Source organism: Cryphonectria parasitica (assembly GCF_011745365.1).
Source record: "Cryphonectria parasitica EP155 unplaced genomic scaffold M406scaffold_5, whole genome shotgun sequence".
NCBI classification, from domain to species: domain Eukaryota; kingdom Fungi; phylum Ascomycota; class Sordariomycetes; order Diaporthales; family Cryphonectriaceae; genus Cryphonectria; species Cryphonectria parasitica.
Window position 1 is genome coordinate 3,737,379 of NW_024468913.1, and position 18,760 is coordinate 3,756,138.

An 18,760-nucleotide genomic window follows, 5' to 3' on the forward strand; every position below is an offset into this window, starting at 1 on the left:
ACCGCGGAGCGCATGGGACACAACTAGCTGAGTTTCGACAGCGTCTAGAATTATTGCGAGTCTAGAAATCTACCATGATGTCCCCACCGGATACTCTCCCCATAAATGGATACATGACTAGAAAGAAACACCCCCTCATTACTCTCCTGACACCCCGTGACCTCCCTGCCATATAATTTCAAGCATGATCCATCCCCTACCCCAGATTTCTACCAGAGGTGAGCTGTCGAAAACGAGCCCGCCAAGTCAGAACTGTGTACAGACAGGTAGCAGGGCTTCGGTCGGCTTGGGATGCATGGTTGTAGATGGTCAGACTCCGAGAAGGCTCGCCAGTGGGGTGTGCAGTCCGAACACCGCCGCGGCCTAGACGACGAGGGCCAAAAGAAATGAGGAGCTCCGTCGGTCAGCAGCAGCGTGGCCAAGGGACCGTGTTACATGTGCCGCCGTCTCGTATGCCGGTGTAGAGTACGTCTCCGTTGGACCAGCATCCACTTCCCTAGCGCCGATTCCAACGCCGTTCACGGTGACGACAGCAACAGTCGAGATGATGCCGCCTGCTCCTGCATTGCCTAGGCTGCCTCCGTTCCCGAGCCCGTTGCCACCTGATCCCGCGCCTCCGAGTCCACCTCCGAGTCCACCTCCCAGGCCGCCGCCCAAACCGCCGCCCAAGCCGCCTGCACCCTCGCTGCCAGCCGTTACCACTTCAGTGACGGTCGACGAAACAACGGTCTCCGTCGTGACTGAGATAGCAGTGATGGTAGATCCTGCGCCACCAGCTCCGTTGCCACCGAGACCATTTCCCATACCGTTTCCCATGCCATTTCCGAGGCCATCGCAATCATCCCCGCCTAGACCATTACCGACACCGTTGCCGGACCCAGATCCTGCGGGACCGTATGTGTAGCCGCCAGGCCCATTTCCATTGCCACCAAGTCCCGATCCACCCAGGCCATTGCCGCCCAGTCCATTGCCAGAGCCAGATGCTGCGCCTCCAGCAGGAACAGCGAGAACAGTGACTGTAGCTTGGGCTCCATTGCCTCCCAGACTACCGGCACCTCCAAGGCCACCAGAGCCGCCGATACCACCGGCACCTCCAAGACCGTTTCCGAGGCCAGAATCAACTCCGTTTCCATTTCCGTTGCCGTAGGCTCCGCTTTCTGAACCGCCCAGACCTGAGCCTCCTGATCCAGTGCCACCCAGACCTGTGCCTCCGAGTCCAGAGCCACCAAGGCCTGAATTAGCTCCAGGCGCGAGAATGGTGATTGTTTGAATAGGCGCACCGGCCCCTGCGACTCCATTGTCCATACCATTGCCAGCCCCAGCGCCGTTGTCATTGCCAATGCCGGGTCCATTCTCACCTATGCCGTTTCCAAGGCCGCTGCCCAGTCCTGACCCGTTCATATTCTCGCAGTCATCACCACCAGCGGGGCCTCCAAGGTCAAGTCCGCCGAGTCCATTGCCGAGTCCATTGCCAAGGCTGTTGCCGAGTTCGTTGCCATTGCCACCGCCATAGGCTCCATTTCCCAAACCAGATCCGCCGAGGCTGATGCCAGAGCCAGAGCCAACGCCGCTTCCAACACCAAGTTCACCTCCAGCGCCGGGAATTAGGACAGTGACCGTTTCGGTGGGTGCACCCGGTGCACCAGAGTCTCCAAGGCCATTGCCCAGCCCATTCCCGCCGAGGCCGCTTCCGAGGTTGTTGCCGTTGTTACCACCAGAGGCTCCATTTCCCAAGCCAGTTCCGAGTCCAGATCCTGGGCCACTAACATCTCCTAACCCATCGCAATCGTCCCATTCACCTCCAAGACCAGATCCACCAAGTCCGTTTCCATTGGCTCCGTTCCCTGAACCAAATCCGCCCAGATCCGAGAAAGACCCAGAACCGGCTCCAGTTGGTAAGGCAAGGACCGTGATTGTGGCGGGGCCTCCAGCAACTGCAAGGCCGTTTCCGAGTCCATTTTCACCTAGAGCGTTGCCGCTCAGGCCGTTTCCAATTCCATTACCATAGACACCAGCACCAAGACCTCCAGCTGCTGGGCCACCGAGAACGCCGGCACCGAGGCCACCAAGGCCATTTCCTCCGAGGCCATTCTCGTCACAGTCGTCCATGTGGGAGATCTCATAAGAGTTACCAAGACCCCTAGAAGAAAGTTTGACATCGCGATTGACTGAGTCGAAAGCAAGAGGGGAGACGGTGGGTGTTGAGATGCTGAAAGGGGGGACTGGGGATGACAGAACAGCAGTAGCAGCAGCAGAAGCTTGCAGTAAAACAGAAGTGGCAGTTCCAAAGACGGAGATTTCGGAGAGGGTGACATCAGGAGATACGATGCCAGACAAGGCCGAGATGCCAAAAGACGGAGTGGTTGAATCAGTAGGAACAGACAAAGACGCAAGGGTGGTGAGCACAAGTGATGAGCCATCAACAGCGGAGATCTGGCTCATTTGAATATCAATCTCCAGGTGGATGTCAGGGCTTGAGGCCCCAACTTTGATGGTCTGGGGAAAGCCGAAGCTTCCAGTACTTCCCTGTCCAGGAGATATATCCACGGTGGCTGTGTTGATGCTTTCAGGGTCTGTATAGAGTAGGGTCAGTACATGCGATCATTCGAAGGGACCAATAAGAGACAGACCAATCTGGAGGGTCCCTGCGCAGGTGGTGTCAGACCACAACAGAGCCCCGAGGCTTGCCGCCCAGACGGTGGATCTCATGATGAGCAATGGAGACGAGACCAAGGTGGGACCGATCGAAAGACTGTGTATGGTAAGAGAGTGTGTATAGAAGAACCGCCGAAAATTGCTGCACGCAAAGGGATGATCTCCAAAAAAGAGTGAAGAGCAAGGAGAGCGAGAGAAGTGATGAACGTGAGAAGTTAGAAGCACAATCCAAAAAGGCCAAAATGAGTGACGTTCTCTAAACGTATTATAGGCTGGTAATGGCGATGTGTGGTGATGTGTCGAGGTGGGCGAAGTAAGTGGTTGAAGAGAAGAGGAAGAGGAAGAGGAAGAGGTCAAGGGCAGAAGTCAAGGAAGCGGTTGAGAAGATATAGGGGCAGAAGAAGTCAACAATGGAGACCGGCGCCTTCCATAACAGATGTCTTGCCATGATGGATGGAATCATGGAAGGCGCCAGGGCTTGGTAGGCATTCATGAAAAGCACCTTCTGCACCGAGAACAGTAAAGCAGGCTGTGAGCATGCCCCTGCCCAGAGGCCGTGCACCGCAACTCATTGCATTCCCCAACCCGTGCAACTACCAGCTAACCCTGTGCCAGTCATGTGGAGGAAGGCAGCGTCTCGCCACATGCATCCTTCCATGAGAGACCGTCCCGGGCCTGCCTACATCGTTCAATCATTTACAGTCTGGGCCCGTCCCACTGCGTGATTAGAGAAGGTGCCTTGCAGGCACAATAGGCCATGAGGCTCCAGACTCCAGCAGCAGGCGATATGTGGAAGGCACTGCCAACAGAGTTTGCAAGGATTGCCTACTCATTTCCCCTTGTTCCCAGACCTCGAAGGAGCCATCTCGCATTTCGTGCAAGCCGGTCAGAGTTCCCCAACAGATGCTTGCCGCTAAGGTATATGTGCGCGCTGGGTCGGGTGGCAAAGTGACGTGATTGGTTGCGAGCGTTCAGGAAGCGGGATCTCTCGAGGAAGAGGCAGTCGCACACAATTCTGCCGGCTGGTTCGATGCGGTCTGATTGACTTGATGATCTCTTGTGGCCCTTCAAGCAGCTATGCACCTGAGAAGAAAAGAAAGAAGAAGAGAAGAGAAGATCAGAAGAAAAAGAAGATATAGACAAGAATATGTACGCTCGCCGGGTCTTTGATGTCCATGAGATACCAATATCACCTAATTCCTTGGTTCTTCCTCCGCAAGGGCAAGCCCATTGTTTTGCGTGCCTCGGACCCTACAAGACCAGCGTAAATGTAGTGCTTCTCGCCCCTTCCAGAGTCGAGAGAGCCAGGATGAAATAGAAGTCTGATGCAAACTTGAACGAAACGTAGAATTTTCTTCTCTGCTGACAATCCACCAATGGGATGCTGCAGGTGCTCTGATGTGGTATTGCACGGCCGGGGAAGCTTTGTGACTCTTGAACGAACAGGAAAGAAGAAAGAATATAATCCAAGGTAAATGAATCTGATCTGATCAAATTGATGAAAAGTCCCCCCCCCCCCTCCTTCCACACAAAAAGAGGTAGATAGGTCGTACGCCTGGCCTGTTGAGGACGGCTGTCGTGGGACATCTGCGTCTTTGCGAATTCTGCGCTGAAAACATTCAAGAAAGAAAAAAGGATAAGAAAAGAAGAAAGAGGAAGAAGAGCTGTTGGTGCAGGCCATTGAGATCGGGAATGCCGGTCGCTGATGCTTGGTGGATCTGCAAGCTTCGTGCATTCAAGCGACGAGCCACGTTATCGTCTGTTTGCGACGGAGAATAGAATGATTCCCATTGCTGCAGTTTGACACAGGAGAGGGGGGGGGGGGGGGGGAGTGAGGTCCAGACCTCGCCGGACCGAAGAGACAGGAGGGGAGAATCCAGAAGGGACGTGATCACAGGATCAGACATCGTGGGTGGTCCTTGCGTCTCCTCCGTCGTTGTTTGCGGTTCCTGTCGGTGTCTCGATATCTACTGGTGTCGTCCGTATCATCCATCGCCTCCATGGCATCGTCTGCCCTCAGCATCTGTCGACAGATGTCGATAAAGACTTCGTCGACGTTTGCTGTCGATCCCTGTCAACATGCACTCCTCTCCTCCTGGTCAACAAGGGCAGCCACTCACTTCTGGTCCTAGCACTCGCCTCGTAATAAGGCGCGCCCCATTGTTGCGAGATAGCAAAAGCCTTGGTCCGTTGGACCTGTCGCTGGTCCTCAAGGTCGGCCTTGTTGCCGATGATGACGATGGGCACGTCCTCCCTGTCCTTGATGCGCAGAATCTCTTCCCTCAGCCCATACAGCTCTGCCAGCGAGGACGGCGACGTGATGCTGAACACCAGGAGAAAGCCCTGGCCATTTTTCATGTAGACATCCCTCATAGATGCTATGCAGTGTCAGTAAAGCTATTTTCTGAACAAAATGGGGACCAGTGTGTATGTGTGCCATGTCTTACTGAATTGTTCTGTCCCTGCAGTGTCGAGGCTGGACCAGGGTCAGTCCTGTGCGGCTCAACCGAGACACCATGTCTGACACAACAACGCACTCACATTTCCAGGACTACTTGCCGACCCTATGATACACATTAGTGATCGTGAGGATAGGGAAGATGGATGAGAAAAAGAAACACCGAGACCACTGCCTAGGAGAGACAAGTCTTACATCGACAGCAAGTTGTTTCTGGTAAGAGTCCTCGATAGTCGGATCATAACTCTCGATCCACTCTTGGTGAACGAATTGTGCTGTTGATGGCGGATCGGTCAGTTTAGCGTTCACATGATCACTCCTCATGTTGGGATGACAGGCTGCTAGACCAGGGGCCTTGAAGAATGCCCATGTCGATGGAGTGTGGTGGGGGATCCACTCACCAGTTAAGCAACTCTTCCCCACGCCGCCTGAAGTGCGAGAAAAGGGGGCTGTCAGTCAAATCTGCACGTTGCGGCCGCGAAACTTTGCAGCTAAGGGGGGTTGGGTGGGGAGGGGGATATGCGCAATGCAGATGGTGAGGGGGTTTATGAGCCCAAAAAGGGGGGGGGGGGGTGGTTCTCACCTGCTCCGAGAACGACGACCTGAAACTCGCGACTGTGAGGCACACCTGTTTAGAAAATGCCAGAGAGGATGGGGACGAGAATGAGGTGGGGAGAACCGTGACTCACAAAGCTTGGTATCTTGACGGCATTGTCTCGACCCTGGCAGCACCTGCACCAAGCCTGACTCGGAGGTGCAGCAGGTCCAAGTAAAAAGAAGGAGGGAAGGGGGGGGCAAGGGAGCGGAGGGCGGAGGGGTCAAAAAAAAAAAAAAAAAAAAAAAAAAAAAAAAAAAGGATGAAGCTTCGCCTGTCAATCGGGCAGAGCGATTTCACCGCAGGCGTGAACCGAACCGCCTTCGCCAAGGCCGTTCAGTGCCTGTGCGGGTGGGTCGCCGGGCGGGCGGTAGCAAAGTTCCGGACCCGTACAGACTTCGGCATGTAGCGGTGGTGGTTCGGTTGGAAAGAACTGACTCCCTCAGAAGAAGTTGGAAAATTGATCGAGTGCGGACAGACGACTTTATTTCAAAAAGTCAAGGGCCGTCGCAGAAAGTTGCAGGCGCGCGTAGATCCTTGCGAGATTCAGCCTTAGGGGGGCTGGAAGCGGGGGGGGGAGGGGCGCCGCAGAAACGGTTGACACGGAGGAAAGACGTGGAAGCCGAGTGGAGGGGGCCGGCGTGTCGGTATAGCAGGATAAGCGGTAACTGTTGGGGTTGGCGAGAGAGAGGTCTGGGGTCGATGTCGAGCTCAAACTGGACCTTGGTGTGCCGCAATTGACCTTGACGAACGTGCTAGGTTCAGAGATGGGATTTGGGAATCTGGCCAAGTAAGGGCTGGCGAGGTTGTCGAACCAACAGACCAAGTGGCACAAAATTGTGCGTCGAGGGTAGAAGAAGGGGGAGGGGAGAAAAGAGTTGCAAGTTATGTTGGAACTTCACATCAGGGATAACCGTTCTGTCCTGGAATGGAGGGAGGCGCGGGGTTAGGTGCCAAGGCAAATGCCTCGGCGGCGTCGATTGGTGGAGGAGAGACGGTCGTTGTGCGTGGACTGCACCAGGGAAGGATCAATATCAAGAAGGAAAGTCCGAGGAGGGAATCTGGACTCGAAGACAAGAGAGGTCCGGATGGTGTGGAAGAACGCGCTCCGATGGGCAGTCAAAGCCGTGACCTCGTCCAGGCCGCCGAGGGAGTGTTGAGTGTTGAGGGTCGGGGTCGATAAGAAGAGGATGTTGAAAGAGGCGGCCTTTTTCTTCTCTCTTCTCTTCTCTCTCTCTCTCTCTCTCTCTTCTGGTTTCTTCACACCCTTTTCTAGGTATGGACCGGTAACAAAGCTGATATGGCCGAGTTGTGAGGTGTTTCCAAGCCGGGCTGTTCACCTAGTCATGTATGTATGTACTCGGTGCGACGGCCCAAGGATCAGGTGCGCCTTGCCTTGCCTGAGGTCTACGGCAGCCAAGGGCCCCCCTTGACTGACCGATCCCCGTAATTGGCAAGGTAGCGACGCAGTCTGTGCGGTCAGGCACGCACTCGGAGCCCGTGGGAGAAAGGCTGGCCCATACAGCCCAGAAGCTGGTGCGTGGCAGGGCTGTCACTGATCAGAGCGCTGACCGGCTGTGCTCGTAGGCGGCAAACGGTGTGCAACGCGAGCGGGAGGCGAGAAAACACCTTCGTACAAAAAGAATACGGACGCGAGGCGGGGGAGGGAGGGAGACAGAGAGAGGCTGGTTGGGCTGGGCTGGGCTGGGCTGGCGCACGGTAGAAGAATCCAAGACAGGGGGTCCAGATAGGGAACACGCGAGCGAGGAGGTTGAGCAGTACCCTATTGTAAGCCGAGGGCAGACCTGTCCAATGGAAATACAAGGAAGGCTTCAACCGGTCAGGGACTGCGCGACGACGACACGCAACTCTGTGTGTGAAGGACACCGGAAGAGGGGAGAGAGGGTGCCCTGAGGGTCAATCAAACTTCTAGAAGGGAATTGAGGATGGATGCACGAGGGTTTTTAGACCCGACGTAGGGGTATCCGTTCAAAAACAGAAAGATTGAAGGGGATTTGAGCCGAGCAACGAGGTTCAAGAAGCGGAGCTCTGTGTGTGTGTAAGAGTGAGAGTGAGAGAGAGCGTACGTGAGTATGTGTGTGCTTGTGTGCCTGTGCCTGTGCCAGGCCTGGACTGGAGCCCAGCAAACACACACACACACTCTCTCTCTCTCTCTCTCTCTCTCTTTTTCTCCCACCCACACGCACACACACAAGCCCCCTCCCCCCAAACAATACACACACAATCTCTCAACTTGTTGACATTGTGGTTTGACGGCAAGGTACCTTGACCAGAAGTAAGATGAAATTCTGAGGAATTCTCCGAAGCGGTAGCTACTGGCTCGCCAGTGTCTCCATTTGCCTACCCGGCTTTTTGTTATTATTGCTCTGTTTTATCATCTTTGTTTTGATTTTTGCTTCCCCCCCCTCTTCTGCCCTTTTTTTCTTCTTCGTTTCTGTTCTAAAGAAAGGAAAAGAAGTTTCCTCTTGTTTTCCCTCCCTTCATTTTCCCTGGGAATGGTTTTGTTTTTTCTGCCTTGGTTCATTTTCTGTCTCTGTTCTCTTATCTCCCCCGTTCTTCTTCTCTTTTGTTCTTCCCCGCCTCCTCACCTTTTTCCCTCCTCTTCCTAGCAGATCACTACTCAGACTGCACTTCTGGAGTAAAGACAGAGTGTGCTGTGGGTCGTCAAAAGCTTGCAATCACCCTCTTGGCTCCATCCTGTCTTGTCTCGTTCGTCCTCCGGGGGGCGCTACTGCATAAGAGCCCCCGAGGTGCAGGCGCTCGAGGTCCCACTGTGGGTGGTCCCTGGTTACCAGGGCTTCTGAATCTCAGGGCGCACCTCATGGGCCCAAGTGGGCTGGGCCGAGACTTTTGGGGCCTTTCCGTGCCGGCTGGCCCCTCCAAGCAGCAGCCTGGACCAACCACGAACTGTCTTCCAGGCGAGTCAGCTGCAGGCCACCCGCCTTCCTGCTTTCCCCGGAGGGCCCCTGTAGAAGCAGTTGGGAGGGCCTGCCCACGTTTGAAAATTCAAAACATCCATAGGAAGGAGAGAAGAGAAAAGAGGAAAGAAGCAACGAACAGGGAGGGAAGAAAAAAAAGTAGGAAGGAAACGGAAATGAAAGGGAAGGAGACAAAGAAAGAAAAAAAGAGAAAAAGAAGATGAAAAGGAAAGAAAGGAGAAAACAACCCCCTCCACCTCAGAAGCTTCCAATTCCACTCCAATCACGACCCTCCCCCTCTCCCTTCTCTCCTCCTCAACCTCCACCACAACCACCACCACTACCACCAACATTGCTCCACAGCGCAGCGATCCACGCCCGCCCATAACCCCTCGCACCAAGTCACCGACAACCTGTCTCGACCCGCCCATGTTGAGTAAAAGATCCACTCCTCCACCCGGAAACCTTGTCGCCATGCACAACTCGGCTCCACAATACTAGAGCTTCTGGACTGCTTTGGGAAATGCCGTCTCTCCTGGAGGATCGCCTTGCCTTCTGTGTGGCTACCATGGCGTTGGGTATGATCCCGAGCAGGGAGGAACGGCGCCATTCCATCCCGGAACTTCTCCATGTTAAGCCCTCTCAAGTGGCAATCACCACTCGACAGCGCTCCATGACCTAGAACCATCGACAGCAATAACTCGAGAGTGCTGTTACATACACCATGTACCGTGGTACTGACTGTACTATGGTGCCAGGTCCCTACGCCGGTGCTCTTTACACGCTACATTCGATACAACACAGGCTCACAAGCTAACAGGCTAACAGGCTAACAGCCATCTTGCGTTGTCTTTTGTACCAAGGCTGGCAGTATGTAGGGAAACGCGACAGACCTGCCTGGTCTCCACGGTGTCGCCTCCGAGTCCCAGCCGGTGCAGACTGAGTTTACAGCAGGCACCAACGGTTTTCTCCGTCTCTGGCCTACGGCTATCGCTGTCTGGCCCACACTAGCATTGTCGCACAAGCCGCTCTGACCGCAGGCGTTTTCATCCCGAGAGCAACGTCGAAACAGACACCAATTCAAGCGGCTCCTGTCCTCTCCATGCAGCCGTGCCTGGCTAAGCTGAAAACAGGATCCAGGCCATCAGCTGTGGGCTACCTCGATTCCAACCGCCTCCTTCTCTCTCATCGCCGTCCGTCCCACTTCATTGAAGCTCGGCAACAAGTTACCCTGCTGTGGCATAGTGGCAAAGCGGCTCTTGCCGACCCGCAACTTGACCGCCTTGACACGAAGTCCTGCATAGTCACACAGAGTCTTCTGCTAATTCACGCAGTGCTCTGTGGCCAATACAGAGCGACGATTCCATGGACGAGCTAGTTTCCCTTTAGAAGGCCACGAGATACGTCCTGCGGGGGAACTAGGCCAACATGTGCTTCCTTGTCAGCGGGAGGGTGAACTCCATCACTAGGAACATTTCCAAGCCTTGAAACCGCCCTCAATCTATATCTAGGAGGTATTCGAGATGGCCCTGGCCCATGATCTAACGGCAGCACCTTTTCTAAGATTCTTGCCAGCTCAGCTCACCTCCCTCCCCTCAGCAACGTGTTGATGATGTGGTCTCGGTGCCGCTGAAGATATCATTCTTTGTCGCCGTCAAAAGTTGTCTGTTGGGCTCTCTCTACTTAACTAGAGTTTTGCGACATAGTGAGGCCCACGAATGTTGTAACTTCCGATAAAAATACGCAGGACTCAAGGCCAAGGGGGCCCTTGAAGCTCAGCACGAGGAACACTCAGTCGTCCTCACAAGGCAACAAGTCAAAACACTAAGATGATCGATGATCCCTAATGCCTAAGTGAGATGTACCTTTCTAGAGTCATCCCAAGACACCAAATGTGGACGAGAAATACTTGTCAATTGATACGTGGCTCAACGGGCAGCACGCAGCACTGTCTTTTGTGTGGTGGGCCACTGCCACGGCGCGGCTCTGGCCCTCTTCTGGCTTACTGCTCTGCTCTCACACACTTGGCCTCCTCATGGGAACTATTGGTTTGCAATTCGCCTCTCAGCAAGGTGGTTTTTGGCATGGCACACGTCGTGTCACCTGGGGTGGCCCCGAGAACTTGGCGGATGCCATGTACAAGAGGGCTGCGAGGTGACGGATCCGGTAGCGCTGAGCCGTTAGACACGCTGTCTATACAGGTCTGGCCTGGGCTGCAAGCACCTCTTTCAAGCACACCCTGACCGGTCGTCGCCTAAAGACATGGGCACCTGCACTATTGCTGTGCATATAGCCTAAAGGACTGACATCACAGGTCTCGACCGTGTCAGCAGGTCTTCCTCGGCGGGTGCTCGCCGATGCTGAACATGATCCATTGCTCCGATTGTCAAGACTAAGCCTCGGAGGTCCCGAGCGCAACACATTACGAGGCTTCAAGGAGCGCCTCAGAAAGTGACAAGCCCACATGGGGTGCTGTTACTCGCTGCTGAGGCAAGTGACACGTCAAAAGCTTGTAGGCCTAGGACATGACAAGACCGTGGAGGGACGACAGCAGGGCATCTTGACATACTGTGTGCTGGACCACATCACTTTACCTGGCACCGGTAAACAGTACCTTCTTGCCCACCTGGACAGACTGACAAGTGCCGGCGGTGGAGCATTGGGTGGGAGCAGCTGCAATGCTGCGGCGGTGTTGTTCTGCAGACATTCTCATCCCTTATTCAACGTGAAGAGGAAAACAGCCCCCCTCCCCTCCCCCGGGAGGGAGTATTCGGTGGCCGGAGAGAGTATTCAAGCCGAGCGGACTCGCCTAGCTGCGGAACGCTCATCGAGGACAGGGAAGCACCCCTCTCGGCACATTGCAGCGGTCGCCAAACTAACGTGCCTCGATGTCATGTCGTTACTCCCCTTCTCCTCTTCTGTTCTACCCATCTTGATGTGTCAGTACTCATTGTCACTTTTGGTGAACACAAACAAACTCATAGTCGCGGTCGAGGGGACGTGTAGGCACCGCAGGTCAGGGAGTTCGCATCAAAAGACCGGTTGTCCGTAGTTGACCAAGTCCCCGATACAACCCCGACTTACCGGTCGTGATCCTTGCCTCAGGATCTTGGCGGTCAGTTCAGGTGTCTTCATGTCACGTCACGGTGATGAATCAAACATCTCATCCAGCAACTGCCGCCCAATAGTACTAGCTCCAACTCATCAGGTGGTGAGTGCCCCCTTGCTGCAAACCCTGGCCTGCATAATATCCCGGCACGCTGGTTTGGCAGCTGTGGAACGTTTGCGCCCGCTCCTTTCGGTCCTGGTCTCGGCTCTCAGGGGACGAGGCCTGGGTGGCTGTCGGCATGAGCGAGCTACGCCTTCACTCCTGACTCTCTGTGAACCCTGTCTGGACTGGACTGCAGTTACGCTGGCCGGCGCCCCGCGACAGAACAGGACTGGCAGCGCGGCTAGACGTTAGTCGCGGCTGCAGGAGCAGAGTGTCTGGTGGGGAGAGTGCGAGTTGACCGTCAATGTCATACCTAGTCCCTTCCCGAGCTCGGTTAACATGCTTCACCGTCATCCCGTACACGGCGCCAGCCGAGCCACGTGCATGATAAGCAACGGGCCGGATTGTTCGTCTTATGTGAATGGCCTGCCTCATGTGCGAAACGATGAGGTGTACCCAACACAGTATCTCTATAGACGAGAAGGAGGGGCATTCTCTCCCCATCCGGGCCTGTGAAATCAATCTTCCAGACGCAACAGTGAAATGTAGCACACCGAAGTACTACCGGAGCCTGTACTTGAGCCGTACTAAATCAGAGAAAAGACCAAGCAGAACACCTTCGCCGACCTAATTGGTATCCTTTGGTGGTACCAAGACGTATTTTTGATCGAAGATCATGCATCTTATTTCGCCAAAATTCAGCATGACGGGAAACTCAGTCCCATTACTGCGCTGTGTGTGAGCTGGGCGAAGCTGATGCCCATCGGGAAGTTTCGACTCCGCGGCCAGATGTCTTGGAGGCAGCAGGAGGACTTCGATGCCAACGCCGTCTCGGGCCGTGTACATACGATTATTTATTCGTTCTTTTCTTCTTTCTCTATTTTTAGCGCTGAGTGTGCATCGTCGCCTTGACCTCATCGTGGTTCCGCCGTAAAATGATCCATCGGATTTCACAGCGCTGGTGGTTACCGTAGGGCAACACATTGGCCATGCCTAGCACCAAAGCAAGTCATTACCAGTTTTCCAAGATCTTGAGGGGAGCTTTGTCATAATGTGAATCCAACTTTCTTACGGTATAGTTGCGGCTTGGTTTTGCGCCAGATGCTCTATTTCGCCCATGATACACGCATCGCCTATGACTTCCAAGACTTGCTCCTTACACAGAACCAGCCTATCGGCATCACAGGGCGCCATTGGCTACACTGTCGACGCGACTCCCCGCCCCCAGGTCGGGCCACTGTCGCTCAAGCTTTCTTCCCCCCCATCATTCCCATCCCCTGTTATCTGTGCCGGATTTATGTCCGGTTCAGGTGCCACCCCTAGTTCCGTGTCCTTCTCAGATTCGGCCCGTCTCTTCCGAAGCTTGCGGCCTTTCCTCTCGGCGAACTTGAAGGGAATGCCTTGCTGCTCATGCTCGGCTGCAACGTCGTCGAATGTCTTGCCCTGTGTCTTTGCTTCCTTTCGGATCTTACGCGTCCGCAACAGCCAGATGATGTGGCTAGAGAAGATCCCTAGCTCCAGACAGCAGCTATTGAGAGTCACGTGAGCCCTTGGCCGTCTGTGGGTGATACTTGAGGGCAAAAGCAAGATAGGTAATCTTACCAGACTATGTATATAATGCCACCGAGAACATCAAAGGTGGTTTGAGCGACTGCAAATGTGGCTGTCAGCAGGGGTGATCGGGTTTGCCGAGTGGTGCCTGGCTAGCCCTAATAACATATAGACCTACCGAGTGCCATGAGCGAGAAGAATGCGCCGCAGCAGTCCATGGTGAGGAATATCTAATGTTTCCTTTCAATCAGTTACCAGCCCGAGCTCGGATTTTTCATGTAAGGCACTTTGGGCACAGTGGCGTACCCAGTTGATCCCAATCACACGTCCCCTCCTCTTCCAGATTTCGCCATACGGAGGCAGAAGGCCTGCCGCCAACAGGATGGAGGCAACGATGCCTATCACCAATACCGGCGTCCCATTGCCCGCGAGATAGATCGGCTGCGGGATATTTTGTTGTCAACATCGAAGGAGGCTATGACAGCAAACGGGAAACCGGGGGGGGGGGGCCTTACAAACTTACCTGTATAGTGAGGATGAGCGCCGCCTCCACACCACCAAACACCAGCCCCGTTCCGACACCAAGCAGCGCAGCTGTCCAGACCCTCCACTTGCTGTGGTAGACCAGCGTCTGCGTCCAACTGACGAGGCACAGGGCCATGAAGCACTGCGGCTGCACCTGGATGGGGATGTTGAAGTTCTGCACGATGCTGTAGACGCCAAAAGGGACGCCGCACAGTGCCCACAGGAACATCATGCTGCTCGGGAGACCGTCGGTTGATTTGGTGCGCCAGTTGGTCCAGATCTGCGGGACGAGCTGAACACACCAGAGGATGGTCCCTATGGTACCGAGGACGTCTGCCGAGACAGGAATCGAGGTCTGGGGGGCCATTTTGAGGAGGAAGGGGGGGGGGGGTGGAGATGTGTCGAATTATCTGCAAGAAGTCGTGATGGTCGGGCTGCGTTGACCTAACGAGCGTAGTTCATAGAATGAACACGCCGTGCCCACCACCAGCCGTCCCCCAGAGAGAGATGCAAACACGAAACACTCGTCAAGTCCACAGAAATGAACAAGACAGGCTCGTTCGGCTGTAATATAACACAGAGTGAGAGAGGACAAGAGAAAAAAAGCTGATAAGTATCGACTCTTTTTTGCCTTCAACACCTGGAAATGACGTGTATTAAAAAACGCTTGGCCGGAAACAAAAGTCTCTGCTTATACACCTCGTAAAGCTGAGAGAGGACACTTAAAGGACCAAGCAGCACAGAAACACAAGTGATGAGACGTCGCAGGCCGAGAGACTTCTTTCGTCTTGCGTCTATATTCTTCAGGAAAACAATACATGGTTGAAGCAGAGTGGATCTTCACACAGGTCTGTCCAAAGAATCTCTCAAGCCGTCATCGACCGATGACCGGCCAGAGAGGAGGTATTCCCGAGCGGATCGCTCGCCCCACCACCTACTTTGTCCTTTTCGGCACCGACGTCCATTACGCCTTGTGGAACGGGAGTGCCGCTCACGGTCCGGGATTCGCTATTGTTATTTTCAGGAATTGTGCCTTTCTTGTGGTGAACGAATGAAGGCCTTTTCAGAGCCTTGGGCGTAAATGTCGTGTGTTTTCACCAGAGTAGTATTTTGAAGGCTGACCCATCATGTCTTACATGTTGTGCTGTGCAGGCGAGCTGCAAGTCGTAATCATGCTTCTGAGCCCTAACCCTGGGCTTGAGTAGTAACATCTGGTCGCACTGTGGGCTGGTTCTTGGACATGGGCTGATTAAGCTTGACTGAGCCTAAATTGTACAGTAAGTATAGCACAAAAGAACTGTGCTTTCTGATTTTCAACATGGATCCTTAGGGAAAATATCATTGGCAAAACTTTAATGGCAAGCACGTTCCATTGGTGAACGAGTAGACCTCAACCTCACTTACTGCTTGGTTCATCTTCCGCAGATTTGAGATTTCACGTTCTCATCTTGAAAAGAACACCCTCATTTCGTACCGAAATTCTCTTTTTCTCACAGGGCATACCAGTACTGCCGCCTTCAAGTATCAACAGAAGGTTGTCTCACCCAAGTAATCGAGACGGTCCTCACCTCGTCCTTCCTCTCTCTCACCTCATTACACAAGCCACCAAGATGTCAAAACCAACAACACAGAAATCCCACCCCGCCAGGTCAGGATCAAAAAAAAGAAAGGCACCTTCGGACGACGATGTTCGAGGCACTGAGGACAGGACGCAGCAGAAGGTGGCGGTAGCAGCAGCAACAACAGCCCCACGCGCCTCCAAGAGACCCAAGCAGAAGAAGAACCGCCGCCCAGACGCCGAGGACGAGGAAGCGCTGTTTGACCTCGACCTGGGCGTCAACACCATCTTCGGCCGCATGGACCCAGACCTGCTCACCGACTACGTGGCGGCCAACACCAAGCGCTTCGGCACCGAGCTGTCTGCCATCGAGCTCTCGGACCTGTACGTCCCCGCGGGCGCGGTCAGGGACACGACTGCATTTTCCAAGACGAGGGTGAAGGAGAACCTGGCCGAGTTTCTGGAGAAGTTTGCAGGTGGGGAGGATGAGCAGGAGAAGAAGCGGCTGGGGACGGCACCTAAGAAGTGTGGGAGTCCGCACACGATTGTGGTGGCGGGGGCGGGGCTGCGGGCTGCGGATCTAGTGAGGTGAGGTTGCGCCATTTTCCTATTCCTGTGGTGCGAAAGAAGAAGGAGAAGGAGAAGGAGAGAGCTGAAGGGTCTCGGGGATGGGGGATGCGTATGCTGACTATAAGACAGGGCGACGAGGAAATTTCAAAAGAAGGAAAATGTGGTTGCGAAGCTGGTAAGTTGTTGACATGGTGGTCCCCACGCCGTGCTTCTAGTTGGGAAGGAATGCGTGCTTACCAGGTCACACAGTTCGCGAAGCACTTCAAGGTCGCAGAGCAGGTCGATTTTCTCAAGAAAAACAGGACGGGCATCGCCGTTGGCACCCCAGCCCGTCTGGCAGCCCTGTTAGAAGACGGTGAGTTTGTTCATCCATGGAAAGGTGAAAGCAAAGAGAAAGAAAGAACTGCATCGGCTATACAACGCACAAGATAATCTGGCTAACACTGGAAGCAGGAGCACTATCCATTGAACACCTCAAGAGGATCGTCATTGACGCCTCGCACATCGACCAGAAGAAGAGAGGCATCATGGATATGAAAGACACTATGATGCCGCTTGCTCAGTGGTTAACGAGGAAAGAGTTTAGGGAGAGGTATGGTGATCTGGACAAGCCTTTGGACCTACTGTTCTTCTGAGGGCTGCAGAGGCTCATGTCCTGATGTGGACGGGTCAATGGTGCTCGTTCAGATAGGTGATATTGGCGTGTGATGCTGAGCAGGACGGTGACATAGCCTGCGGAGGATGGGAGCAAGGCACATGGCGACAGCGGACCTGCATACCACAGCGCAATAGCCAACCACCAGCAACAAGCTCAGGCGTTGCAAGCAGAAAAGGAAAGGCCTAGACCTGGCCAGACAGAATCAGTGTGCAGCCATGGTGCACGTCGGTCTGCACACTTACGAAGAAGCGATGAAGTTTCCAGTCACAGATGGTATTCGGGGTGGGTGGATCAAGCATGGCAGCAGCAGCAGTTATAACGGGCGCAATATGTGCTCGTCAAAGGTTGAGCGACTTGATCGGATGAAGTTGCTCTCCCTGTCTCGCTCTCTCTCTCGATGATAATAATAATATCTCCCGTCGGGTTTCATGGCGCGTCTCGATTGCTCCCAGTAAACCTTGGTCCATTCCCTCACCCACTCGGACTTGTTCGTCATAAGACAGCATGCGGTCCTATCCAGCCATCCGAGCTACTGCCCCAGCGCAAAAAGCACAAACGTGGATCGAGTGTATAACATGTATTGTCGTGCCTGAAGACAGTTCGGCGCGTAGGACGTCCGCGACCGACAATCAGAGAGTAATTCCACCACCATGCCGACCTATCCGCGATCGTCTGCTTCTGAAATGACATCTCACTCATTAGGCTCGTCGCTCTCTCCCCACTTGTCTCGAATATATTGCCCCCTACCCCCTCAAACCCCCTCAAGTCCCGTCCGTCTTATGGAGTCCTGCCCTCCCGACCTCCAGTCAGCCCCCGGATGCCCGTCACCACGACCCACCCCGCTACGACAGCGATCACGGCGATCCTCAGCTCTCTGGCGACGCCCACGACGGCTGGGCTGATGGTGAGTGTGTGGATGTGGTTGATGGCTCCTGAGTGTTCTGCTGCGAGGGCGAATGACTCCATCTTTCTGTTTTCTCTCTCTCTTTTTCCTGTTCTGTTCCTGTGGTGGTGGGTCCGGATAGGATGACCAGCAAAGTTGGTGGTATCCTTGCCAAGGACAGGCTTCAAGCTGTTCCAAATGCCCGTGGATGGAGTCCAGTCAAGACAGGAATAGTAGCCCCAGATTCAAGTGCAGAAATGTCAGAACGGCAGGTGGTGATGTGGGCGACAGATGGGATTGACGGTTGGCTTTTTCAGGGTTCACGAGAGAGGGTTACTAAATGAGCTTCGGGCACCAGTAGATTTTACAAAGAAGCGACGACGTGCCCACCCGAGTAGAGTAATTTCCAGAGCGTCCAACCCTCAACCCGCGCAAGCAAGTTCAAAACTCGTCTACATTCTGTCCAATCTGGCCTGATCTCGTGTCGACACTCATTTTCTAGAAGATCTCCTTGCAGCAAGACACCTCAAATCGCCTTAGTTCCTTATGTCTTGTTTTGTTATTTTGTTCTGAATAAAAACTGAGACATGCACAGCAGCCTAACTCGAAGTCGCTTGACCGCTCAACTGTGGCCAGCGCAGGATTGACTCGACATCTTTCTGCGTTTCTGCTGTCCGTGTTGTGGTGTCTATATCACGATAATGAATCAGAAAGAAAAGAAGAAAGAAGAAAAAAAAGAAAAAGAAGAAAAAGGAAGTTGACGGCTGAGGAACGACTTTGGTGATGATGGCCGTGCCAGGTTGATCGGGGCGCACGCCACGCATTACGCCTGCCAGAGATCTATCCTGAAGGCCAACATCACCCTCCTGTCAGGACACCCATCTTGATTACCTCCAGGTTTCTGATATATCTGGAACAGCACATGGTCGTAGGGCTCTCATTTGTCTTGGTCTAGAGAGGTGCATAGAGCCTGATGCACAGAAGGAACGGTCGAGAAGGTCCACACGCCGCTCTCACTCGAGGCCAGGGAAAAGGGGGCACGAGCTTAGTATGTAATGGTCTGACTGGTTCTGATGCATGTGGCAGACTTGTATCGGCCGAGATGTATCGTGTGCTTACCTCTTTCTTTCAAGTAGCACCTCGACTTGGATCCTTCT

General features: G+C 54.1%; 3 protein-coding genes across 3 annotated transcripts; 1 reads left to right on the plus strand and 2 right to left on the minus strand.

Annotated features, from left to right (window-relative positions):
- Positions 1–4,546: 4,546 nt before the first annotated feature.
- M406DRAFT_340560 (ras-domain-containing protein) lies at positions 4,547–5,825 on the minus strand (the record flags this gene model as incomplete). Its single annotated transcript, XM_040921566.1, has 8 exons — positions 4,547–4,716; positions 4,776–5,033; positions 5,103–5,131; positions 5,197–5,219; positions 5,309–5,388; positions 5,515–5,541; positions 5,697–5,728; positions 5,803–5,825. The coding sequence occupies 8 exons, from the start codon at positions 5,823–5,825 to the stop codon at positions 4,547–4,549; spliced, it is 642 nt and encodes a 213-aa protein (XP_040776047.1).
- A 7,407-nt stretch (positions 5,826–13,232) lies between these two features.
- M406DRAFT_222093 (uncharacterized protein) lies at positions 13,233–14,301 on the minus strand (the record flags this gene model as incomplete). The annotated part of the gene is made up of 6 exons (XM_040915612.1): positions 13,233–13,386; positions 13,461–13,509; positions 13,588–13,639; positions 13,716–13,850; positions 13,933–14,019; positions 14,116–14,301. Coding segments are annotated over 6 exons (663 nt in total), but the record flags the coding sequence as incomplete, so codon positions are not given.
- A 1,243-nt stretch (positions 14,302–15,544) lies between these two features.
- Positions 15,545–16,697, plus strand: M406DRAFT_340562 (uncharacterized protein; the record flags this gene model as incomplete). Its single annotated transcript, XM_040921567.1, has 5 exons — positions 15,545–15,661; positions 15,698–16,080; positions 16,192–16,237; positions 16,312–16,417; positions 16,516–16,697. 5 exons carry the CDS (start codon positions 15,545–15,547, stop codon positions 16,695–16,697), a joined length of 834 nt encoding a protein of 277 aa, XP_040776049.1.
- Positions 16,698–18,760: the final 2,063 nt, after the last annotated feature.